The 27791-nt window shown below is 43.4% G+C and overlaps 1 protein-coding gene across 1 annotated transcript in view; it reads left to right on the top strand.

Annotated features, from left to right (window-relative positions):
- Nucleotides 1-27791, top strand: part of LOC121277165 (solute carrier family 22 member 5-like) — a 107787-nt gene that overhangs the window by 60951 nt on the left and 19045 nt on the right. Inside the window, exons 4-6 of the mRNA XM_041186267.1 lie at nucleotides 2183-2354; nucleotides 8617-8758; nucleotides 11434-11534. Of these exons, the coding sequence (XP_041042201.1) occupies nucleotides 2183-2354; nucleotides 8617-8758; nucleotides 11434-11534 (415 nt within the window). The remainder of the gene's footprint in view (nucleotides 1-2182; nucleotides 2355-8616; nucleotides 8759-11433; nucleotides 11535-27791) is intronic.

Below are 27791 nucleotides of genomic sequence, written 5' to 3'. Positions count from 1 at the left end.
GGCAGCTAGCCAATGCACTTAGAAAGTCTTGGTATATAGCCATCTTCTGCAGGGTGCTATAGGCTGCAGCCTGAGGGGCATTCATGTATGTCCTCTGCAGCAGAGCTAGGACTTGAGCAGCCTCATCCAGGCTGCCTCCTGGGCTGTCCTACCACCTTCCAGGGTAGTCTCCCTGTGCAGACCCTGTACAAACCATCCTATAAATTACACAGGGTTACTGACTCACAGCTGGCTCTTGCCCTGGTGTGTCTTCCTGGTTCTGTCCTCTTCCAGCTCCTTCACCACTGCTGTCCTTATATTTGCTGTGCCTGAGAGAAAAGATAGTGACAAATGTTAGTATTTAGTGTCCAGGCTAAGCAGAGTTGGATGAGTGACTACTGAAAGGAGCTGCACTTTGTCATTTATAGTGTGTGAGGCTAGGATTTCATTGAGAAGTTTAAAAGGGTGACTCAGCTTAGAAAACTGCAAAACATGTCCTCCAGCAGAGAAAGATGTAAGATCTCAGTTAGGAATCTTACCTTTGCAATCCTGGTCTGGCTCATTAAATTTATTACATATTGCAGCCAGATCCATGGGAGAAGCTTCCTGGTGTTCACCTGCTCTGCCACATCTTCCCACTACTGCTGAATAACTTGGCTTGAGACCTTCCTGCTGTTTGAGGGCTAGATTAAGTGAAAAGTGCACTTTGAAGGCCCATAGGGCAGTGAATGCACTCTATGAGGTCAGGGTTGATAACATTGCTCTAAGCATCTCGCAAAGCCCTTAGCTGGCAAATAACTTACCTTTGCTGCTTTTGTAAGATCATTAAATTCCTTCCTACATATGATGGATATCCTGGAAGAAGATCAATGAGGTGCCATTGCTGTCTTCTTCTATATGGCACAGGCAGTGCAATGTAATGGCCTTTTACCACTTATCCTTCTTTGTTGTAGCTTATGTAAGATTATCAATTTTCATTTTATTCCTCTTGAAGGTGCCATGGTTCCTAAATTTCTTTGCTGCTCGGCCTTTTAAATGCTACAGGCCTTTAACTCCTGCAATAATTTCCCCCATTTTCTTCCTCCCCTTTGTGAGATTTCAGGCCTCCCCTGCTTCAATTGCTGGCAAGATTGTGGGCTTTGTTCCATCTAGTATCATTGCTGATCCCTGGATTTCTGAAGGAGACAGTCTCCAGCCAAAAGCCTCTTCCTGTTGCTCTTGCAACAATGAACCGGGGACCCAGGAATCTTGAGATCCTGGAGTTCTGCCTCCATATACCTTACAGGTGTTGAAGTCAGATTGTGCAGCCATAGCCCTGGCATTTTACAGTATGGTGTGGTGTTATGTATGCAAGTGAAAATCGTAACAACTTCTCTTTACAAATATCATGCGTTACTTCATCATTTATATTGTGATAGTATATGTATGATACCGTTTATCTTTGAGAAATTGGGTTTTATTTTCTAATATTTCATTCAATCCAGGAATTTAAACTGCCTTTGTTCAATGGTGACCTCCACTTCTTGATTGCTACTGTGCCAAAGTCAGAGAAGCTAATCATTCTTGGTGACTTCATGCAAGAGTTGGTGCAGATCACCAGGCGTGGGAAGGGGTTATCGGAACAAATGGGATTGGCAGTTATAACAGCAATGGTCTCCTCTTGCTGAAGATATGTGCTGATCTTGAACTTTAATTACCGACACAGTTTTCGGCCTCCCTAATTACAACAAGCCTGCTTGGATGCACATCCATTCTATGCATTGGCACCTATTCGATGGTGCAGCCTCCTTCAAAAACAAGTGCAGATCAGAGGCAGGGAGAAAATACAAGGGGAGGAAATCGTGAGCCAGTAACTTGACCCCAAGACTCAACTGTCTACAGTATCCTGTCCTATTTCCAGTGGAAACTTCCAGGTGCAGATCGGCCTTAGCTTCACCCATCGGAACCCTACCAAACACCCAATTGATGAACTTCACCTTGAAGGACGAACAAGAGCAGAGGAATTTCATACAAATATATTTATGTATCTGTTAATTATACTACACTGTGCTGTTTTCCTTCCTTCTATTGAGTAGTATCAGTAAAATTGTGCCTTGAAGTTGAATTACTTAAACTTCAAAATTTGCATTTACAATAAATATGCCATGGCTTTGGTTGTTGATTATGATCTAATTTAAGTTACTTTCTTTCCTTCACTGAACAGGAACTGAACTCCTTGGCAAAACTGAAAGGACTGCTTACTCAACCCTTGGTGTCTGCATGTTTTATGCTATAGGCTATATAATTCTGCCAATCTTTGCATATTATATTCGAAATTGGAGGATATTATTACTTGCTTTGACCATCCCAGAGATTCTGTATATTCCTTTTTGGTGGTGAGTTAGCTTTTTTTTTTAACTGTTATCAACTGTGACAACTTGCATTTGCATTTATATGGCATAAGATGTCCCAAAGAAATGTTACCAAACAAAATTTGAAACCAAAAATGTAAGGTTATATTAGGGCAGATGACCTTGATCAGAGAGTTAGGTTTTAAGAAGCATCTTAAAGGGGAAAAGAGAGGTAGAGAGGCAGAGAGGTTTTGGAGGTGTTGAGGGAATAGGCACAGTGTTTAGGGCTTATGCAGGATTAGAATTTTTTTTAAATTTCCGACTAAAACGGGACCCAATGTAGATCATTGAGCACTGGAGTGATGTGAACAGGACTTGATGTGAGGTAGGAATCAGAGAGCAGAGTAGTCATTTGATAGTACAGAACTTAAGTATTGCTAAAAAAAAGAGACATGTCTAAGCTTATTGTCTTGCACTTGTCAGGACACTTTGCAAGAATACCAATATAAGGGGAAAACAACAATTTACAGTGTATTCACATACACTGAATTCACACACAGTAGAAATTGTGGTTTTCCCCTTATTCTTGCACAGTGTACTAATAAGGGCAAGACAGTAAGCTTAGGCATGTCTCTTTTTTCACCAATACTCAAGAGAGCAGGGTTTTGGATGAACACAAGTTTGTGTCAGCTTGAACATGGGATGTCAACCAGGAGAGCATTGGAATAGTCAAGTCTGTGGGGTTGAGACACAGAGAGTGGTGAGCCTGTGGAATTCGCTACCACAGAAAGTAGTTGAAGCCAAACATTGTATGTTTTCAAGAAGGAGTTAGATATAGCTCTTGGGGCGAAAGGGATCAAAGGATATGGGGAGAAAGCGGGAGCAGGCTATTGAGTTGGATGATCAGCCATGATCATAATGAACGATGGAACAGGCTCGAAGGGCCAAATGGCCTACTCCTGCTCCTATTTTCTGTGTTTCTGTGTTGTATGTTTAACAAAGGCATGGATAAGGGTTCAGCAGTAGATGAGCTGAAGCAGATAGTGGAGTCGGGTTAAGCAAAGAAAATGGAAGCAGGCAGTCTTGGTGATGGTGCAGAAGTAGGGTCGGAAGCTGGTTAAGGGAGCAACCACGACACCAAGATTGTGAACAGATTGGTTCAGCCTCAGAAAGTTGGCCAGGATAAGGATGAGTTAATAGCTAGAGAACAGAGTTTATGATTGGGTCCAAGGACAATGGTCTCAGTATTCCCAATGTTTAATTGTTTTTATTTGTTCATGGGATATAGGCATCGCTAGCAAGTCCAGCACTTATTTCCCATGCCTAGTTGCCCTTGAGAATGTGTGGCATCACCTGAAATTGGACCTTCAGTCTCATTTTGACAACTATGTTGAGCTTCCACTGCCTGTCATGTTTCCAGAAGGCTTGCCCATCCAAATCCAGCCAATTTGTGCCTTGCCAGCAGTGGCCCTGGAGCTAGTCTCAAGGGGTGGAGTGGCAGATGGTGCTTAAGGAGAATGGAGTGTGTGTTGTGCTCACTAGTGGCCCTCAGGAGTACAGTGGAACCAGAAGGAGGACACCTGGTTTCATGCAAAATTTGTTGGTGGACAGCGTTCGGCCTCATCCATGTCTGGAAAATCAGCTCCCTCAGGCAGCCAGTCTCTTGAACATTCGTATGGGGTCTAACATCTGTTTGAGGAAGCTGCCATGGATGTCTGAAAATTGCCCAACATAATAGAATGTTCAACAAATTTTGAGTGGCTTTGATGATGTATGAAGTGAAAACCAGCAGCAGAACAGAATGCTGCTCCTCTTGTGTTTTCCTTTTGGCCTGGCACATCTACAGGAAGAGTAAAACAGAGATTAGAAAGGATTGCTGAGTAGCAAAGTTCACATGCTTTTCAGTAGGAGGAACGGCTTGACGGAATGCAATCGAGAGAAGCTGGATGTCTGACCAATCTGCAGCTTGGCACCTTGCCTTCCATTTTCCCCTTTCTACTCCATTAGTTAGCTGCCTCCGCTTCTCCATTGGAATGAGAGGGCAGATATTGGGAGGTCCACCATCAGCGGCCAAGTTTCCTCCGCAGTTTTGGGATGACTTCTCCTTTAAAGGAATGCAGAATATGAGAATGTTGTTGTGAAATGTAGGCAAACCTAGGTGTCAGCAAGCAAACCATAATAAGATTGATGACAGGAACACGATCACACAAAGGCTTTTAAAGAGATATATGCAGGGAAAAAAAAACGTTTGCAGATGAAAGCCAAGGATACAATTCATCCTTCTTTATCTCCTAGTGTTTGGTGGAAACGTCTTGAAACATTTTAACACAGTGGACCAAAATTTCATTTCAGAGGCGGGGAAACAGGAGCCATGTGGTAACTGGATGTATAGTCACTCCCTCCTGTCAATCACAGGTCATGTGATGTATTGTGGGTGCTCTGGCCAGTGAGCTCTTAGCACAAGCAATCTGTGGGACGGGGCTTACCTGATGAGAGATCTGGTCGAGCAAGCACTGAAAATGCGCTGTAATAAAGTTTGACTGTTTCTTGATGAAACCAGTCTATCCTATAGAGTCATCGCATTTGGTGACAAGGTTAAGATCAACTTTGACTGTGCACCTCATCCTGTTAATGTGAGTAAATCGAATTTTAAAAACTACTCACCAGTCCTCCTGCTGTTTGGAAGGATTGATCCATGTGATGCTAATATTGAAGACTGGAGCCAGTATGTTGAGCGCCTCAGATTTTATTTTGTAGCAAATGAAATAACTGCCGAAGAAAAGCAGAAAGCGATCCTCTTAAGTGTACATGGCAGCAAAACATATAGCTTGATTCGCAACCTGACTGCCCCGAGCTCGCCCGATTCCAAGTATATAGTGAGTTAGTGGACCTAGCGAAAGCACATTTAAACAGCACCTTGGCATCTCTCATCGAATGGTCTGGCCTGGCCGAGAGGGTAATACAAGCTTTTAAGCCTGGAATGAAAAAATCATTGGAAGGCACTCTGGAATCTCGACTTTCCTGGTTTCTCTTGTTATCATACAACATCACATTCGATTATGGGTTCAACACCGTCAGAGTTATTAATGAAATGCCATCTGTATACACGTTTACACTTGGTGTTTCCAAATTTAGAGGGGAAGACAGCACAGAACCAGAGTAATCAGAAATTTAACCACGGCATACACTGTAAAGCTCGTATATTCAGTGTAGGTGACATGGTATACATGTGAAATTTTGGCAGTGGGCCCTGCTGGGCTCCGGGAACCATTGTTTCAGAGTTTGGTCCATTACCTTTCCAAGTACAAGTGGAAGATTGAATCGTCCGTAAGCACGTAGATCATATCAAAGCCAGAGAGATATTCCAACAATTAACTGATCAACCTTTGATTAACATCGAAAAATCAATGTCTGAGGTATGTGATTGACATAGAACAGACATTCCAGATTTTTCAGAAGAGTTGCCAAATCTTGAACTGCCCAGTTCCGATGATGTGTCTCACAGTGCAGCTCCAGATCCTGTTGATCCTGTTCAGGAACCTCCAGTGGTAGAGCTATACTGCTCTAGCCATATAAGAAGAGCATGTCAGAGACTTGATTTATAATCACCTGAAATTGTAGATATGTTTTTTGGATTGTTTAAATGCTTTTCTGTAAAGAGTAATTGTAAAAAGCTAAAGGGGGAGAAAATGTGGTAACTGGATGTCACTCCCTCTTGTCAATCACAGGTCATGTGATGTACTGTGGGGGCTCTGACCAGTGAGCTCTTAGTGCGGGCAATCTGCAGGGTGAGGTTTTTCCAATGAGAGATCTGGTCGAGCGTGCAAACACTGAAAATATCTCTGTAATAAAGTTTAACTATTTCTTGACGAAACCAGTCTGCTCCATAGAGTCATCGCAAGCTGGGACTATTTCAGGTCCTGAGCCATCACCATTCCCTTGCCCCCCATCCACCCCACCCCCCCGCCCCACTCTGCCTGACCTGACCCCTCAGGTGGAAACAGTCATTTGCTGGAATTTTGATCCAGGGCGTTCCCTTAATTGGCATGGAAACAGATTGAGTATCCAATTGAGGGTGGTGGATGGGATCTCAAGGAGGGCTACTCAAACAACTTCCAGCTTCAGAGGCACATCCAGCTGTAGTAGATGTGAAATAGCTGAGAGGGCTAAGTAACTGAAGGAGGTGGAAGAAGACCCATGGTGCCTGGAGACAAGTAAGCCCAAGGTCTTGAGCAGGGAAGGTCTGTATAGGTCAGGGAGGAGGTGCAGGGTGATTGGGGGGAGTAAGTTTAAGGCTACGGGCAGGTAGGAAGAAAGGGGGGGATTCTATCTTGGGGGGGGGGCCCACAAAGGGCATTCACTGAAGATAGAACCCACCCTTTCCTTCCCTTCCTTGGAAGAGATTATTTTAAAAAATCAGGCTGCCCACTCCTGCCTGGCTGCTCACACCAAACGTTTTAAGGAGGGGGCAGCACATTATCGAGATCAATTGGCTTGATAACAAGTCTAATTGACCCTTGATTATCTATTTAAATATGACAGGTAGGCTGCCTATTCTGCTGCCTGCCCACCCCCCGTATTATGGGGGTGAGCTCGAGGGTGGAAAGGGGGTGGGTAGGTTGTGGGTGGGCACCCGTCATATTTTATCTAATCCCCTACCGAAAACACGCCCGGCACGGGAACGTAAAATGCAGCTGCTGACCTAGCCAGCGAGGCTCACATCCCATGTTTGAACAACAACAACTCACAAATGTGACGATTATACATACCAAGAAAGGATGGACAGGCTGGGTCTCTTTCCTCTTGGAAAGAGAAAGCTGAGGGGTGACCTAATAAAGGTCTTTAAAAGTATGAAAGGCTTTGATAAAGTGGATACAGAGAGAATCTTTTGTTGTGTGGAGAAGAGCTTAACTTGAGGCTGTCAATATAAGACAGTCACGAGGAAGAGAATTCAGAAGAAGCTTCTTTACCCAAAGAGTGGTAAGAATGTGGAACTCAGTACCACAGGGAGTGGTTGAAGCAAATAGTAGAGATGCATTTAAGTGAAAGTTAGATAAGCATATGAAGGAGAAGGGATTAGAGAGTTATGCTGATAGAGTTGAGGAAGGATAGGAGGCTCAAGGAGGGCATAATCACTGGCATTGTACTGGTTGGGCCAAATGGCCTTTTTGTTTTCTTTATTCTTTCATGGGATGTGGACGTCACCAGCAAATCAGCATTTAATGCCCATTCATAATTGCCCTTGAACTGAGCTTGTTAGACTTGCTAGGCCACCTCAGAGGGCAGGTAAGAATCAACCACATTGCTGTGGGTCTGGAGTTACATGTAGGCCAGACCAGGTCAGGATGGAAGATTTCCTTCCCCAAAGGGCGTTAGTGAACCAGATGGGTTTTTACAACGATCAGTGATAGTTTCACGGCCACTATTATGGAGACTAGCTTTTAACTTCTGATTTTATTGATTCTGCCAACTGCCATAGTGGGATTAGCCTGGCCTCTAGATTACTAGTCCAGTGACATTACCATTACATCACTATGCCCTCCCCACCCAGTTTGTGTGCCGTATTCTCCAAATAATCACGTGTCATGCATTCCTGGAAGCTATAGCTATTTCCTTTCAACTGTTGGTCCTGGTTAAGACCATTAGTTTTTTTTGCATTACTGACTTGAACCTGTGACACTCTGTGTGATGAGCATCTCTTTGCAGGGGCAGAGCTAAGATCGAAGGAATGGTTGGGGGTCAAAGTGCAGATTTACCTGACATGACACAACACATCCGCAGTGCTCTCAAATGCCATGATGCCACCCTTGTCTGTCTTAAAAAATGACAGTGCGGTTGCAAACAGTAATTTAATTAGTGAAGTGAGTAAATTATTTGAAGTCAGCCACAGCTGAACCCTGATGTAAAATAATGGCTGAGCAAGAGTGATTTGACTGTTCCTCACCAACCCTCCACCACCATACTGGCCGCCTCTTTTCCGTTTCTGCCTCAGTGACCCGGGGGCTGGACAGGGGGCAGGGGTGGTCACTGACAATTTCTGAAGAAACGGCGAGAAATGTACAGCACAGAAAAAGCCCATTCAGCCCAACTGTGTCACGCTGGTGTTAATTCTCCATAAGGAATCTCCTCCTAGCCCTCTTAACCAAATCCTATCAGCACACGTTTCTGTTTCTTTCTCCCTCATGCGTTTAACTAGCCTTCCAGGAACTTCGCTGCAGTCACCCTGTACTGAAATTGGGCAGGTGGAAGTCTTGCCCCATTGCTCTGTTACCATCCTGATTTCTGCTTTATTTGTACTTTTTTTAAGGCTTATACCTGAGTCTCCCAGATGGCTGATCGCTCAAGGTCGAGTGACTGAGGCAGAGAAAATAGTGCAAGGCTTTGCTAAAAGAAATGGCATCACCCACGTTGGGGTGATATTTCAGCATGTTGACACCAGAGAATATACGGTAGTTATTTCACATTTTTCATTCTTTTGGTCTTAGGCTGTTATTCAAATATCTCAAGATCAAGCAACAATATGTCTCTATAGTTACAGAGTCATAATCCATTTTTAATTATATTTACTAACAATAAAAGCAAAATTAAAAAACATAATTTTGTTTTGTAGCCTGTCTGTGCCCTCTTGAAGTCTATCGCTATTCTCCACACAGTTCATAACACTTACAATTTTATGCTATCTTAAAATCTTGAATTTATGCCCTGTATACCAAAGTCTAGGTCATCAATATATATCATGAAAAGCATTGGTTCTGGTAACGATTCCTGGGGAACCCCAACTTCCTTCTGACCGGGTAATAACCATTCATCACTACTGTTTTGAGTCACTCAGCCAACTTTGTATCCATGCTGCCACTGTCCCTTTTATTCCATGAGCTTCAACTTTGTTCACAAATCTGTTATGTAGTATTTTGTCAAACACCTTTGGAAGTCCATATACACCACATCAACTGCATTACTCTCATCAACCTTCTCTGTGACTTCATTGGAAAACTCAATCAAATTAGTGAAACACGATTTGCCCTTAACAAATCCTTGCTGCCTTTCCTTAATTAATCCATGTTTGTCCAATTGAGAGTTAATTTTGTCCCAGATTATCATATTTTAAAGTTTTTCCAGCATCTAGTATAAACTGACCAGTCTGTAGTTGCTGAACGCATCCTTACACCTGTTTTGAACAACAGTATGACATTTGTAATTCTCCCATCCTCTGGCACCACCCCTGTATTTAAGGAGGATTGGAAGATTATGGTCAGTGCCTCTGAAATTTCCACTGTTACTTTGCTCAGTGTTCTTGGATATATCTGATCCGGTCCTGGTGTCTTAGTGTAATGGTACGTCGTTGTTCGTTAGCTCTAACCAAATAAATTCTGTTGTTAACTCCTCTAGGACATCCTGTCTCCACAGCATTGTAATATTCTCCTTAATCAATACTGCCACCCTCCTCCTTTCTTTCCTTCCGTATCTTTCCTGAACACCTTGTATCCAATCCTGCCCTTTTTTGACACAGGTCCCCATTATCGCCACAACAGGAGGCGGTGGCATAGCGGTACTGTCACTGGACTAGTATTCCAGAGACCCAGGGTAATGCTCTGGGGTCCAGGGTTCGAATCCCACCACATCAGATGGTGAAATTTGAATTTTGGAATTAAAAGTCTGATGATGACCATGAAACCATTGCTAATTGTTGTAAAAATCCATCTGGTTCACTAATGCCCTTTAGGGAAGGAAACCTGCTGTCCTTATCTGGCCTACAGCAATGTGGTTGACTCTTAAATGCCCTCTGAACAAGGGCAATTAGGGATGGGCAATAAATGCTGGCCTAGCCAGTGACATCCAATGAATAAAAAAAAATCATATTGCTACTTGCGTCTGCAGTTCACAAGTCATATTTACCACGTTCCACTCGTTCACATCTTTCAGACCTTATTACCTACACTGACCCTACTAATACCTTGCTACTTCATACTCTAGTGCCACCTCTCTCTCCCAGTTCTTAAGCACCTTGTTTTTTTTTGCTCCCTCTAATGTTATCTCCTGGTTCTCAATCCCTGTCATGTCAGTTTAAACCTTCCCCAATAACACAAACAAACCGCCCTGCAAGAACGTTGCTCATGGCTCTGCCTAGGTGCAATCAATCCAGTCTGTATAGGTCCTATTTTTCTTCAAGTGGCCCCAATGACCCAGGAACCTAAAGGCCTCCCTCCTGCACCATCTCTCCAGTCATGCATTCTTCTACTTTATCTTCCTATTTCTATACTCATTAACATGATGTGCTGGAAGTAATCCGGAGACTGCTACCACTGTTTTTTTCCTAATTCCCTAGCCTTTTTATATCTAGGCACTATACTTTAGGAAGGATGCAGAGAGATTAGAGTAGATGTACGAGAATGGTTCCAGGGATGAAGAACTTCAGTCACCTGGATAGATTGGCAAAGCTAGGACTGTTCTCCTCAAAGAAAAGAAGACTAAGGAGAAACTCAAAATCATGATGAATCTGGGCAGAGTAAATGGAGGGGGTTGGTGTGGTAGAGGATGGTGGGGGAGGGCAGGGGTAAAATATTCCCATTGGCAGAGTGGTTGAAAACCAGAGGACATTGACTTAAGACGATTGGCAAAAGAATCAACGGCTGCGAGGAAAATCTTCTTAACACAGCAAATGGTTAGGATCTGGAATGCACTCCTGAGAGTGTGGAGGAGGCAGTTTCAATTGTGCCTTTCAAAAGAGACTTGGATCATCATTTGAAAAGAAAAGAGTTACAGAGTTACGGGGAGAAGGTGGGGAGTGGGACTAAGTTAGTTGGTCTTGCAGAGGGCCAGCACAGACTTGACAGACAAAATAGCCTCATTCTCTGTTGTAACTATTCTCTGATTCTATAAAGTGCTATGTGCTCAGTAGATTAAGGAATAGTTTTATACCCTATTATCACCCATTCTTTACAAACTTTGATAGGCATAGGACATAGTTCTGTCAACTGAGATCAGTGCAATACTCTTAATACTTTTGGTAAGAAAGGAAATATTTTACTTAAAATGCGGTGCTTCCAATTGAGAATCGTCCACTATACTGGGACTTGTATACAATGCAAGCATTGAAAATTCATTTTTTTATGTTTTCTTTTAGCTTCTGAATTCCACAGTTGGGCAAAACCAACCACACAGCTTCTTAGATTTGGTTAGAACTTCAAATATACGGAATATCACAATTCTATCTTTCCTTGTGTGGTGAGTAGAGAATGTATCAAACAAAGAGCTCTCACCAAAATAATTAAATTCAAGATTGTGGCAGTTTGTTATATGTATGGTTGTGGTGTTTAGCAAAATCTATATGGAACCATATTTGATACTTCATGTAAAAGTATGTTAATGACACTTATTGAGGAGCCATTAATGTTGCAAATTTAGATTCTTACTGCTGTCGCTAAGTTAAACCATTTAATAGAATGTCTGGTGAAATGATTCAAATTGGCCACCCTTGAAGGTAAGTGGACAACTTTACTTAATTTCTGGACCTCTTGCAATAAAAGCCAAAATAAAACAGGTATGGCAGGCCCATTTCTTTGAAAGTGAATTGTTTGCATTATTTTAGTGAAGCAGTGCATTAATTGAAAAAAACTTCACTTTAGGAAGCAAAATGGTGGCACATGCAAAGGCAAAAGTACCAGAGGCGACAGGAGTCAAAACTTACACAGCGAGTGGTTAGGATTTGGAATGCACTGTCTGTTAAGTTGGTTACAGATTCAATTGTAACCTCCAAAAGAGAATTGGATAAATACTTAAAAGAGAAAAAAATGTCACGATCTGGGGAATGATCGGGCAAACAGGACTGCTCTTTTAAAGAGCTGGTGCAGTACTGCACTATACTAATTTATGATTCTAACAGAGAGCCATTAAAAATTCTGCAGAATTGAAGCAGTATAATTTTTAAAAATCAGGGAATAATTTAGAAATGCAGAAAGTTGCAAAAACACAACATACTTTTACAAACGATGGCTCAATGTGTGATAGCATACAATCTAAAGAAACATAGCTATCAGTGTGATAGCTCTATAACCTATACGATAACTTGTTGCCTCAAAAATATATTTATTCAGTCAGAAAAATTAATGATTTTTGAGGAATTTAGCCTTCTAGATGATGAAAACAACATATTCTGAGTGTTCCTGACTCTGGTAAGTTTACTCTTCTTTTATTTATAAGTTTATTCTAAAGTAAGAAATAACATTGTTGCATTTTCACTGTTTATTAAAATTTGCCAGTTACAATTACTGAAACCTTGGGGTATCGTGCAAAGTCAAATAATGAAAATATTCTTTATAGGCTCACCTCAGCATTGTTCCAAGTTTCTGATACCATTCTGAAGAGAGGATGGGCAAACAAAATGATGAAACATCCAGGAGAAGCATAGCACAACTCCAGGAAATAATGAGCCATGCATTGTGTTGTCAGGAAGAATTTCAGATCTATAAAGAGATCTTCTGCAAGTGGACTTCCAAAAGTGCCAGAGAAACTGACATGTCAGCCAAAGAAATAAAGTCAAAAATTGTTAGGGATACTCCAGGAGCTGTGCTGGCTCTTGATCATCTCACTGCCAGCATATTGGAGTAATGTATTGACCAGATCTATCAGTCCTTCAAGGCAAATCATGTCTGATGAACTTGATTGAATTATTTGATGAAGTAATAGATAAGGTTGATCAATGTAATGCAGTTGATAGTGTAGACTTTTGGAAGGCATGTAAAAGTGCCATACAGGAGGCTTATTAATAAGATGGCAGCCCATGGAATGAAGGGGAAAGTGGTGATATGGATACAAGATTGGGCCAGTAATAGGAAGCAAATGATGGGGGATAGATGTTTTTCAGACAGGGAGGTTGTTTGCAGTAATGTTCCCCAAGGGTCATTTTGGGACCATTACTCTTTATAACTTTTATAAACCAACTTTGATTCAGATGTAAGGAGCAGTATTATAAAGTTTGCACATGATACAAAACTTAGCAATGCAGTAGTTGGAATGAGGATATTTGTAGGCTTCATAATAACAGAATGGTGAAATGGGCAGAAGCTTTACAGATGGAGTTCATTGCAGAGATGTGTGAAATGATGCACTTTCAGAGAACTAATATGGAAATACAGTATGCTATAAATGGCACAATTTTGAAAAGTGCTGATGAGTAGAGACATCTTGGTGTCCATATACACAAACCCTTAAAGGCAGCAGCACAAGTTAATGTTGTAATTAAAAAGCATGCAGGATACTTGCATGCATAAATAGAGAAATTGAATATAAAACCAAAGAAATCCTGCTAGAACTTTATAAATCACTGGTTAGGCCTCAACAAGGATATTGTAATTTTGACCAACACATTTCAGGAGAGATAGAATTCCATGGAATGGCAGCATGGATACACAGTTGGCTAAGTGATGAACAATTGTTTTCAGACTGGAGAAAGATATATTGTGGGGATGCCCAAAGCTCAGTGTTAGGACCAGTGCTTTTCTTGATCCATATGAATGACCTAAACCTCTGCTTCCTTTAGTTATGTCAGAATGATTGGCTAATATCCGTATTCCACCAACATTTATATTGGTATTACTAGCTAAACCAGAATTCTTTCAGGAGGTAACAAGCAGGATAGATAAAGGGGAACCAGTAGATGTAATATATTTGGATTTCCAAAAGGCATTCAATAAGGTACCACATATGAGGCTACTTAATAAGAGCCCATGGTGTTAGGGATAGTATATTAGCATGGATAGAGGATTAGCTGATTAATAGAAAACAGAGAGTTGGGATAAGGGAGCATTTTCAGGATGACAACCTGTAATGAGTCGAGTACCACAGGAATCAGTTCTGGGGCCTCAATCATTTACAATGTATATGAATGACTTAGATGAGGGAAGTGAATGTACTATTGCCAGGTTTGTGGATGACACAAAAGTAGGTGGGAAGGCAAGTGGTGAGGACACAAAGAGTCTACAGAGGGATATAGACAGGTTAAGTGAGTTGGCAAAAAGTTGGCAGATGGAATGTAATGTGGTAAATGATGAGGTTAGGCAGGAAGATTAGAGGAGCTGAATATTATTTAAACGGAGAAAGACTGCAGAAGGCTGCAGCACATAGGGGTTTGGGAGTCCTTGTGCATGAATTCCAAAAGTTAATCCCAAAATGGAAGGATCCTCAACAGTGCTATCAAGCAGCACTTGCTTAGCAATAACCTGCTCGCTAATGCACAGTTTGGGTTCCGCCAGGGCCATGCAGATCCTGACCTCATTACAGCCTTGGTTCAAACATGGACAAAAGAACTGAACTCCAGAGGTGAGGTGAGAGTGACTACCCTTGACATCAAGCTGCATTTGACAGAGTGTGGCATCAAGGAGCCTTAGCAAAACTTGAGTCAATGGGAAACAGAGGGAAAAGCCTCCACTAGTTGGAGTCATACCTAGCACAAAGTAAGGGTTGTGGTTGTTGGAGGTCAGTCATCTCAGCTCCAGGACATCACTGCAGGAGTTCCTTAGGGTTGTGTCCTGGGCCCAACCATCTTCAGCTGCTTCATCCATGACCTTCCTTCCATCATAACATTAGAAGTAGGGAGGTTCGCTGATGATTGCACAATGTTCAGCACCATTCGCGACTCCTCCGATACTGAAGCAGTCCATGTTCAAATTCAGCAAGATCTGGACAATATCAAGCCTTGGGCTGACAAGTGGTAAGTAACATTCGCACCACACGAGTGTCAGGCAATGACCATCTCCAACAAGAGAGAATCCAACCATCGCCTCTTGATGTTCAATGGCATTACCATCACTGAATCCTTCACTATTAACATCCTGGGGGTTACCATTGACAAGAAACTGAACTGGACTAGCCATATAAATACTGTGGCTACAAGAGTAGGCCAGAGGCTAGGAATTGTGCGATGAGTAGGGTGCGCATGCGTGTGGCGGGTTCGGGGCGGGTTTTGAATCCCGGGTGAAGATGGTGGCGGCGCCGTGAGTTGGAGGAGACTGCGGGGAGAGAGAGCATTACCCAGGGAATGGGGGCTGGGGGAATCAGAGCCGGCCAGATTCAGAGAGCAGCAGGAGCAGCACCGACCCGATTTGAGTTATAGATAACATTCAAGGCTATGTGCCAAGTGCCGGTAAATGGGATTAGGTAGGTAGGTCAGGTGTTTCTCACATGTCGGTGCAGACTCGATGGGCCGAAGAGCCTCTTCTGCACTGTGATTCTGTGATTCTACGAGTAACCCTACTCCTAACTCCCCAAAGCCTGTCCACCATCTACAAGGCACAAGCCAGGAGTGTGATAGAATACTCCCCACTTGCCTGGATGAGGCCAGCTCTCACAACACTCAAGAAGTTTGACACCATCCAAGACAAAGCAGCCCACTTGATTGGCACCACATCCAAAAACATTCACTCCCTCCACCACCGACGCACAGTAGCAGCAGTGTGTACCATCTACAAGATGCACTATAGGAATTCACCGAAGGCTCCTTCAACAGCACTTTACAAACCTATGACCACTATCATCTAGAAGGACAAGAGCAGCGGATAGATGGGAACACCACCACCTGGAATTTCCCCTCCAAGTCACTCACCATCCTGATTTGGAGATATACTGCCATTCCTTCACTGGCGCTGGGTCAAAATCCTGGAACTCTCTTCCTAACAGCACTTTGGGTGTACCTACACCACATGGACTGCAGCGGTTCACGAAGGCAGCTCACTACCACCTTCTCAAGGGCAACTAGGGATGGGCAATAAATGCTGGCCCAGCCAGTGAAGCCCACATCCCATGAATGAATAATTTAAAAAAAGCTAACATATAAGTTCAACAGGTAATAGGGAAGGCAAATGGAATTTTGGCCTTTATTTCAAAGGGAATGTAGTATGAAACAGGGAAGTATTGCTCAAACTATACAAGGCACTAATTAGACGATACCTAGAACACTGTGAACAATTTTGGTCCCCTCATCTAAGGAAAGATATACTGGCATTGGAGGCAGACCAGAGAAGGTTCACTTGGTTGATCCCGGGTATGGAGGGATTTTCTTATGAGGAGAGGTTGAGTAGGTTGGGTCTATATTCATTGGAGTTTAGAAGAATGAGAGGTGACATTATCGAAACATATAAGATTCTTAGGGGGCTTGACAGGGTAGTTGCTGAGAGATTGGTTCCCGTTGTGGGAAAGTCTAGGACCAGAGGCATAATCTCAGAATAAGGGGATGCCCATTTAAAATAGAGATGAGGAGGAATTTCTTCTCTCAGAGGGTAGTCAATCTGTGGAATTCTTTACCACAGAGGGCTGTAGAGGCTGGGTCGTTAAGTATATTCAAGGCTGAGATAGACAGATTTTAATTAATAAGGGAATCAAGGGTTATGGGGACAAGGCAGGAAAGTGGATTGAGGATTATCAGATCAGCCATGGTCTCATTAAATGGCGGAGCAGACCCGAAGGGCTGAATGGCCTACTCCTGCTCCTATGTCTTATGGTCCATGGTCTAATGACCTGCTGAGATGGCAGTCCTGATGTTGAAAACTTTTAAATAGAAATAATATAAAGATGGGTCTTGAAGATTTCAAGTGTTGGGGCTGTGATTATTTCCTTTGGCTGCTTGTGGGATTACCCTTAGGAAGAAAGATTGTTGATACATTGTTTTGGACACGTGGTCAAAGTAGTTGGTGTAGGGGGCTTTACAGGGTAGATGCTGAGAGAATGTTTCCTCTTGTGGGGAATCTAGGACTAGAGGGGACAGTTTAAAAATAAGGGTTTCCCATTTAAGACTGAGCTGAGGAGGATTTTGTTCTCTCAGAGGCCGTTAGTCTTTGGAATTCTCTTCCACTGAGAGCAGTGGAGGCTGGCTCATTGAATATGTTCAAGGCTGAGTGATTGACACGGGAGTTAAGGGTTATTGGGGACAGGCAGGGAAGTAGAATTAAAGCCAAGAACAGATCAGCTGTGATCTTATCAAATGGTGGAACAGGTTTGATGGGCCAAATGGTCTACTCCTGCTGCTATTTCTTATAATCTTATTTTCCATTCAGTTAATATTGTTACTTCAACTTCGCATATTTTGGAGGATTGTAAAAATTCTCTTACTTTGTTGTCATTTGTTCCTTAGTGACTTATCAAAAACATGCCAAAGAGTCAATATCCTTGTAAATTTATTACCACTCACAAACTCATGGATGCTTGCTTTGAAAAGAATAGATGATAAAAGGCAGGTAAACAAACTCTACTTAATGCTCTAAGGCTTAATTAATCAAGAGTCCAGTACTAGATATGCTTGATGTGCTTTCTAAATATATCCATAATATATTTTCCTAAATCTTTTAGACATTTCTATTGTTAGAACTCCCAGTACCACTTCATCCTTTCTAATTAAATGTGCCAGATCCCATCAGTGAACAGTGTTGCCTGGTTAATGATCAACTTAACCCAGCAACACTGTGGATCCACCTGGCTCTTACTGTCTCTGCTGCCCAAGGGTCAGCACTGTTCCAGCCTCCCATCACCAGACTATCTTCAAATCACCTTGAGTTGAAAGAATCTCCAGTTCTCTGCCGCCCCCCCAAGGAGGTTTGCTCCTAATTGGTTACTGGTTTGTGGACTGGCTAGGAAGAATGCAGATTGCTCCTGGAAAATGAGTGTCTGTCTGAATGTCCACAAGCAAGTTACATACCAAATGTCAGATTTTACTCATCATGTCAACCACATGGTAGATATCTGCATGGTAAAAGCACTTCTATCGGACAGCTTGCAACATACCAGCTATCTTGTTGCTTTAAGTGGCTAAGTTTTTAATGCTGTTTACCTCATGTTAAAAGTGCATGTGTATATGGGCATCATTAGCAAGGGCACCATTTACTGACCATCCATAGTAGCCCTTGAAAAGATGATGATGAGCTGCCTTCTTCAGCCATTTCAATCAATATGAAGGTGCTCCCAAACTGCAGTTTTATAAGAAGTTCTGGGGTATTGACCCAATGACCATGAAAAAATGCTGATATCTGTCTAAATTGGTGTTTTTGGAGGAGAAAATAGAGGTGACGGTGTTACATATTACCAGCTGCTTAATCCAGGTCTTCATCTGATGTGCTTTGGAGAAGAACTGTACTCCTGATAACTTACCCCCCCACCCCCCTGCCAGTGATAGGCCGGTGAAAATCACCAGCTTTTTCTGCAAACATTCACCCCTTGGACCTTACACCTGTGATGAGTAAAGTTCTTTAATTACATGCCCAGGCTTCCTGATGCAGAAAGGAAAACCGTATTGTTAAACATCTTGTACACTGGAAATGTTGTCAGTGGTCAGAGGGGGAAGCCAGTTGGTTGGAGAGGTAATCAGGGGTGGGGGTGTAGTGAGAAGGTCATGGGATAATCAGTTGGTCGGGGGGGGGTGGGTAGTTGGGGGTAAAGGGGAGGTTGGGGGGTTGGATGTAATTGGGTGGTCGAGGGGGTAGCTGTAGGGTGTCAGGGGGTAGTCGGTTGGTCAGAGGTTGTTGGGGGGGTGAAGGGGGTTTGGGAAGTGGGGTGTAGTCGGGTGGTTGGTGGGGTAGTAAGGGGTGGGGGCTAGTCAGAGGTTGGGAGTACTCGGGCGGTTGGGGGTAGTTGGAGGTTGGGGGTTATTCGAGGACTGGGGTAGTTGGGTGGTGGGGGTGTTGAGGAGTAGTCGAGGGGGCGGGTCAGAGGGTGAGGGGTAGTCAGGGTGTAGATGGGTGGTCAGGGGTGTGTTGTCGGGGGTTAGAGTTAGAACTGGTTTTAATCCATCCTGCGTAATTACCCTACTAAAACAGTTGGGATGATCCAAGTCTCCGACTTTAAATCAGAGTTTCGGAGGGTTCCAGACGCAGTTAAAACTTCCCGGGCAATTCCCATGCAGTCCTTGTCTGGGAACTTCCAAGGGGTCAAGGGGTCAAGGGGATCCCCCCCACCCCCAGCGAATCTTCTGGGCTACCTCTGGGGTACGACCCTCTAGGGAACAGAAGATCTGGGCCAAGGTTTCCAACAATCCTCCTCCGTAGTTACAGAGAGTAATTGGGAAACCCTTGAGGAAATTTCCTTCTTATGCTACATAGGCAATAACATCAGTGTCATTGACAGACTGGTTGAATCAGTAAAACTCCATTTTTTATTAAATGGTGCTGTGGGATTTTTACAGGTGCTCTGGAAATTGAATTTAACAACTCTGCCATTGTTCTGTGATAACTCACTTTCTATGTAAATTCCTTATGTATTATGCATTTAAATTTTCAAGCTGAGGATACAAAATAGCATTAAAGACGCATGAGTTGGTGGTGCTGTTGTAAGATGGAAAAGCATCTGCTTGCTGCTTTCACTATACCCTAACACACCCCTGAGTTCTGAGGTCATTTAACTAATTGGGGCTGGCACCCTAAACAGGTGCCCATCACTGGGAGACAGCAGAACATGGAACAGCACCCTTCAAGAGAGGGAACCTGAAGCCTAGATTGGCACTGTAGTCCAAAGCCTTCTACCTTCCCCTCAAGGAACAGGGGAGACAACTAGTAACAGTAAACCAGTGCTTTTTCCCATTCTGATGGGGCCATCTTAAGACCCAAAATGGAAACTTCTGCAGCTCGCAATGGATACTTGTGCACAATTTTTAAGGAAGCCTGGGAACACCTCTGGAACGTGGCGATGGTTGGCTGAAGCTTGGAGCACAGTTTGTTGTGCAGTGGAAATGGTTTGGAAAGTCAACGGTTTCAGGTTGTGCTCCAATTTAGTATTTCCCTATCATCATGATAATTAAGCTGAACATGAATTATTTACGTTGCATGATTTTTGTATTTAGCAGAACTGGATGGAGGGAGAGGCAGTGGGAAGAGTAGTGGGCTAGGTTCCACTTAAAGATTTGTGATGTTCCCCAAATAATTTGTCTTTCTGAAAGACAAATATCTAGCCTCCTGTCTAAGCCTGTCCCTCTTCCTTTCTTAATATTTTTTCTAAAGATTAAAAAAAAGCAAAAAGGTCCAATGGTCATGTCATTGGGTGGAATTTAATGCCATTCCCCATGGTGAGTTTGGTGGCGGGGGTCATTTAATCAGCTGGGAGGTTGGGGCGGGGGCGTCCCCAGTCAAACTGTTCCACCAGCTACAACACTAGCATCTACCCGAAAAATTGCCCAGCTATGTCCTGTACACAAAAAGCAGGACAAATCCAACCCACCAATTACCAGTCTACTCTTTGTCATCAGTAAAAGTAATTGAAGGTGTCGTCAACAGTGCTATCAAGTGGCACTTGCTTAGCAATAACCTGCTCACTGACAACCCAGTTTGGTTTCCGCCAGGTCCACTCAGCTCCTAACCACATTACAGCCTTGGTTCAAACATGGACAAACGAGCTGAACTCCCGAGGTGAAGTGAGAGTGACTGCCCTTGACACCAAGGCTGCATTTGACCAAGTATGGCATCAAGAAGCACAAGCAAAACTGGAGTCAATGGGAACCGGGGCAAAACTCTCCACTGGTTGGAGTCATACCTAGCACAAAGAAAGGTGGTTATGGTTGTTGGAGGTCAGTTATCTCAGCTCCAAGACATTACTGCAGGAGCTCCTCAGGGTAGTGCCCTCGGTCCAACCATCTTCAGCTGCTTTATCAATGACCTTCCTTCCATCATAACGTCAGAAGTGGGGATGTTCGCTGATGATTTCATAATTTCAGCACCATTTGCGACTCCTTAGATACTGAAGCGGTCCATGTCCAAATGCAGCAAGACCTGGACAATATCCAAGCTTTGCTGACAAGTGGCAAGTAGCATTCATGCCACACAAGTGTCAGGCAATGACTACCTCCAACAAGAGAGAATCTGACCATTGCCTCTTGACATTCAGTGACATTACCATCACTGAATTCCCCACTATCAACATCCTAGGTTACCATTAACCAGAAACTGAACTGGGCTAGCCATATAAATACTTGGCTACAAGAGCAGGAATCCTGCAACAAGTAACTCACCTCCTGACTCCCCAAAGCCACTCCACCATCTACAAGGCACAAGTCAGGAGTGTGATGGAATACTCCCTACCTGCCTGGATGAGTGCAGCTTCCACAACACTCGCTAAACTTAATATCATGCAGGACAAAGCAGCCCGCATGATTGGCACCACATCCACAAACATTCACTCCCTCCACCACTGACGCATAGTGGCAGCAGTGTGTACCATCTACAAGATACACTGCAGCAACTCACCAAGGTTCCTTAGATAGCACCTTCCAAACCCATGACCACTACCATCTAGGAGGACAAGGAAAGCAGACAGGTGGGAACAACACCACCCCTCGCTTACCATCCTGACTTGGAAATATTAAATGCCCATTCCTTCACTGGTGCTGGGTCAAAATCCTGGAACTCCCTTCCTTACAGCACTGTGGGTGTACCTACACCACATGGACTGCAGCAGTTCAAGAAGGCAGCTCACCACCACCTTCTCAAGGGCAATAAATGCTGGCCCAGCCAGCGAAGCCACATCCCGTGAATGAATAAAAAAATGTAAGCTATATCTGCTTATCATGGGTATTACTATTGCTAGTTTCTGGCAGAGCAATTGGAAGAAGATGAATTGCACCACTAGCCTCAGCAACCCGCACGGGTAGAAGTTGAGCCTATCCCAAGACAGCAGGTGAGGGGTGCTGTTCATAGCAGACCGTACCCTGCACACAATTTGTATCGGCTAAGTGTTAGTTTCTTGGATGTATCCAAGATGCAGTGCATCAGGAGGCTCCACTTTCTTCCACAGCTCTTAACGTATTTGCCAATGGCTCCTTCCAGTCTCTACAGAAGATATCTCCCAGTCTGTAGTACACAGATGTATTGAGAAGGTTTATAAGATCTAACTACTACATCACTTTCTCCATTGACACCAACAGACAACTGGAGTAAGCTTGGAAGTTTGCAGCAGTGGCTGGCTTCCCTTACATCCAATGTGATAGTAACTGCACGTGTGTTGCCAATGGAGCACCAGAACACCAGCCAGCAGCATTTGAGAAAATGAATGGCTAATATTCAATTAATGCACACCCAGCCTCCAATCAAAGGAGAAAGAACCATGCAAATTTTTACAAGCTCCTCAGGCATGAAGATTTACGCTGCAAGACTCAAGCATGGTCCGTACTCCCAATACTTACCCCTCCCACCATCGTGGCAAGATGGCTGTTGACATGCAGGAGTCTGGACATGTCTGGAGCCTCCCTACAACGTGTCCCAGAGATAGTCTCCTACAATATGATGACGTGCTGCATTCTGCATAACTTTTGCCATACAGGGGGACCTGTGTTACAAGGAGGTACAGCATTAGCAGCAGTGTTCATTACATGAGGAAGGCAAGGATGCCACAGAGGAACACCATTTAACAAGTCTGAGCCGACCCATGTGATGGGTAGGTCACATCTGATTAAACTTGCTGGATTTTTTGTGGAAGTCACTAACATGATAGACAGAGCAATGCCTATGGGTGTTGCCAAATGGACTTCCAGAAGGAATTTGATAAGGTTCTGCATCAAAAATAAAATTGTACTGAATTGGAGGTAACCTTGTTAAATGGGTTGGGAGGTTGGAAGACAGCTAACAGGATAAAGGGAATATGTCTAATTAGCAGGATGTGATGAGTGGTGATTGGGACCTTTTTGCCATATATTGTAGTTCCAGTTTGCAGATCATTCATCCAGCAGTAGGAAAGCAAAGTCTGACATCAAGGATTGCAGCCATGCTTTAAGAAGTGCATTTCTGCTTTAAAAAGGCCTCTGGTAATCATTAATAATTAGATGGCAAAGATGGGTTTTCCCAATTAAATTGATTGGGCAACCTGAATTCAATATTGCGTTCAAATTGCCAGGCCTTGTACTGGTACCAGGGCATTGAGTGTCATTGAGATAGATAGGTTCTTGATTGGTAAGGGGATCAAAGGTTTCAGGGAGAAGGCAGGAGAATGGGTTTGAGAAACTTATCAGCCATGATTGAATAATGGAGCAGACCCGATGGGCCGAATGGCCTATTTTCAGCTCCTATGTCTTATGGTCTTATGGTAACTGCTGTAGGACATTGGTTACATTTTGGTAGGTCTGAAGAAGTCTTCGTTGTCATACGTAGGTTAACTAAGAGTCTTTATTGACTCTTAGAACTATTTACAAATAAATAAAGGGTACAAACTGGGAACTGTGGTGGAATCATCCCAGATTTGCACTGGTAGTGGGTGGGAAAAAGGACGTTCTACCTGCTGGCTGCAATGGCAGGTTTTCATGTTGTATCATCCCAATCTCACCTCATTAATCATGCATTCTCAGGAAGCACGTCATATCGCTGGCGGGAAATTCTCCTGCCATGCCGTCACCTCGCTGCTTCCTCACGCTGGGTGCCATATTTAAAGTGCAGCCATGCACACACCTCTGTGCTTCCAGCCCAGGATTACTGCACAGAAGACATGGCCCCAAAAGACAAGAAGACGGCAGCCACTCAGTTCAATGATGCATCCCTGGGATGCCTTCTGGACACCATTGGAGACCACCACAATGTCCTCTACCTCTGCTCTGGCTGAAGGAAGCCCATCAATGTCACCACTCCGGCTTGGGAGGCAGTGATAGTCGTGGTCAGTGCCAATGCTGCACAGAAGAGTTTCACGATCCTGTGCAGAAAGAGGAAATGAATGATCTCATCTGTGCCACCAGGGTAAGGCAACCATCTCAACACTCTAAACTCACACACTCACAAGCCCATCACGCATTCACTGGCATCTCACTCACTGCCATCTCAAGGGACATCCCCACTTACACTCTCACACACAACCTCCCAGGCTGTGGCCTCATCTCCTCTGGAGGTTGCCTCCTCAGCCCTCACCATCTTGAGGCCATTTCCTCAGATCAAAATGTGACTCCAACACACACTCTTGGATACCCTCCTTCTCTGGTACAGTCCTCACCCTGCAACCTCTCCCATTACCTGAGGTCACTTCTCCCCCTTCTCCAAGCAAGCCTTAGCCCTGCCGCAGTTGAAAAGCCACTCGCGCCTTTCAGCTGGTCTTGTAAGTAGAGACCTGCCCGTGTGTGGTGCTGTCTACAAAGCCTGGTGCTGATGACTGTAAGTGCTGTCTGAAGCAAGGTAGGCAAACAAGCCTCAAAGTACCAAGTGAAGTGCAGTTCGCCAGTTGCACATCACTCATGTTCAGTTGTGAAATCAATGCTGATATGCACAGATGATCCAGCGTGGGAGATGATTCCAGCGAACAGGGCTTATAATGATATACAGATGTATTAAAATGAAGTTCCCGACGAGTGGTGGTGGGAGCGAGTGGATGCCATTGACAGGTGGAGTGGACGATTGCAAACTGGTTTCATGGTGCCGTGAAACCAATTTTTAGCCTTCCCGCCATAAATGTCCACTCATGCCTGCCATGACACCCAATGCCAATGGGCACGGAAAATTCCACCCTGTCTCCATGCTTGCTTGTACGCACGGCTCTGTCCAACACTCGACTGATCCTGGGTGTGAGTCAGGTGCTCCCTTACATCACTGTGTGGATAGTACTGTACTCAGTCCTACATTAACCCTATAAATGCCAGTCCCTTATACTACAGCAACATTATGTGGGCCTGCCACGCCCCCTTACTCCCCAACCATCAGATCTTCTCTCTCTGTCTTTCTATATCTCTCTCATGCACACAGGCAACCAGAAATTTAATGGAGTTCTGACAATCTTCCGTTGTAACTTTAGCAGAACATCAGCAGAAACATCAGTCAAATGGTGCAATTGGTAGATTATACCATTTCTTTGCTATTTCTGATGTTGTTGTTGGAGATTTGGAGAAGCCATAGAGAATCTCTATCCTTTGTTCAAAACATTATAAACTTTATCTGAATAAAGCTCCTAAAAGTTGTCTTCTAGTTTGTCTTCAAATAATGTGAAACCACCTGAGCAGAAATTGGTAGAATTTCTAGGTAAATATTCTAGCGATTTGGCTGTCAACATCCTGAAAAATTGGGTGCATAATCATACTGCATGATTTGATTTCAACTAACAGTTACAGCTCTGGAGAAAATATCAATTTTCAAGCTAGGATTTTGGGTGAGACTGATGTATTGAAATAAAAATGTAATAAAGGCATTAAAATACACGTTAGAACGGTGAATTGGTGTATTTTATTGTGTTATTGGCAAATTTGGCTGTTACTTATTAATAATATCATAGCATTTCACTGGCTTTTGAGTGATGCCAGAGCTTTTACATCCACTTAACCTAGCTGAAAAGCCATGCAGGTACTGATTAATTTATGCTGGAAACCAGTTCCTTACTTGCCTTTTTCCAGTTTTATCCTTATGCCCTTTTATTCCATAGAATTACAGCTAACTTGAACTTAAAAGTCCAGTCCAACATGTATTTATTTCTGCCCTACTTAGTATCTTATACCTGTATAAGGCTTATTTATCATTCACCCACTTCATGGCTATAAATAACAGGTAAATTTCCTGAGCTACAGCAAATGTGAAATGAGGTGAACAGTTAAAGAGGCTATTATGCCAAGTGCTGTCCTCTCAATATTGACCTGGCAATTCCTGGGTTCCCTACTCTGTTGTAACCGGGCCCTTGTCTGGAGGAACTTCCTGTCTGGTTGTCACAGCATGTCCTGTAACCCTCATCCTCCAATTCCACTCTGCTGCCTGGATATTTGTTGAGGCTGAACCTGACCGTGCACAGCTTCAGAACTATGCTTGTCTTTGGGGTGAGCTGCAAACCTCCCATTCAGTACATCATTAGACTGGTAGGGAGTGAAATTGGTCCACACCACAAATGCGTAATGGGCTTGTAGGGAATCAGCAGCTGATTTTTCACTGAGTAAGTTCTTATTTTCCATTGGCTTGCAACACGTTGCCCAGATTTTTAATTTCAACCCAAGTAAAAGTGACAGTGAGACTAGAAAACAAGTCTCCGAGAAGAGATTGGACTAAAGTTCTATGAACAAAAACAGAATTACCTGGAAAAACTCAGCAGATCTGGCAGCATTGGCGAAGAAGAAAAGAGTTGATGTTTCGAGTCCTCATGACCCTTCAACAGAACTAGGTGAATCCAAGGAAAGGGGTGAAATATAAGCTTGTTTAAGGTGTGGGGGGTGGGGGGGGGATGGGGTTGGATGTGGGGAGAGAAGTGGAGGGGGGTGGTGTGGTTGTAGGGACAAGCAAGCAGTGATAGGAGCAGATCATCAAAAGATGTCACAGACAAAAGAACATATAGGTGTTGAAGTTGGTGCTATTATCTAAACGAATGTGCTAATTAAGAATGGATAGTAGGGCACTCAAGGTATAGCTCTAGTGGGGGTGGGGGGAGCATAAAAGATTTAAAAATATTTAAAAATAATGGAAATAGTTGGGAAAAGAAAAATCTATATAATTTATTGGAAAAAACAAAAGGAAGGGGAAGAAACTGAAAGGGGGTAGGGATGGAGGAGGGAGTTCAAGACCTAAAGTTGTTGAATTCAATATTCAGCCCGGAAGGCTGTAAAGTGCCCAGTCGGAAGATGAGGTGCTGTTCCTCCAGTTTGCATTGGGCTTCACCGGAACAATGCAGCAAGCCAAGGACAGACATGTGGGCAAGAGAGCAGGGTGGAGTGTTAAAATGGCAAGCGACAGGGAGGTTTGGGTCATTCTCCGCAACCCCCCCCCCCACCCCACACCTTAAACCAGCTTATATTTCACCCCTTTCCTTGGATTCACCTAGTTCTGTTGAAGGGTCATGAGGACTTGAAACATCAACTCTTTTCTTCTCCGCCCATGCTGCCAGACCTGTTGAGTTTTTCCAGGTAATTCTGTTTTTGTTTTGGATTTCAAGCATCCGCAGTTTTTTGTTTTTATCTCTAAAGTTCTATGAACTTCAGTGGAAAGAAAATCAGGCACAGTGAACATTCAGCTGTCAATTCACTATTAGCCAGTTATGTGCTGCTGCCAGAAACCAATTTCTTCTTGTAATTTCCACCTTAAACAACATAAGTGTCTGCAGCTACTTCCTCCCCGACACTGGTTGAAACCTCCATCTTTTTCACCTACAAGCTGAATATTTCCAATTTTCCTACTATGCCTAGCTTGGCTCAGTGATTCAAAATCCTCACTCGCTTTACATATCTCCCATGGATAACATTTATTTCTCAACCCTCATGTAATGCAAATGTATTTCCGTATTTCATTTTTGTTTGTGGTATCCTGCTCTGCAAGAATTAGCTGCCGCATTTCCTACAGAAGTGTTTGATTGGTTGTAAGGTACTTTGAGTTGTTCTGAGGCTGTGGGAGGTGCTATATAAAGGCAAGTTCTTTCTTTCAGGTAGATTAAGTGACAGCACTTCAACTTACCTCTGCAACCTTTTTCAGCCCTAAGTCCCTGTTTGTACCCTCATTCTTATTATTTTGACATATTGTGTCATACCAGTGAAAGAAAAATCAAGAGAGAGATAATGTTTCTTCTGTTCTATCCTGATCCATC

The sequence above is a fragment of the Carcharodon carcharias genome, chromosome 4, assembly GCF_017639515.1.
Source record: "Carcharodon carcharias isolate sCarCar2 chromosome 4, sCarCar2.pri, whole genome shotgun sequence".
In the NCBI taxonomy this organism is placed as follows: Eukaryota; Metazoa; Chordata; class Chondrichthyes; order Lamniformes; family Lamnidae; genus Carcharodon; species Carcharodon carcharias.
This window is presented reverse-complemented; position numbering and strand designations above follow the sequence as displayed.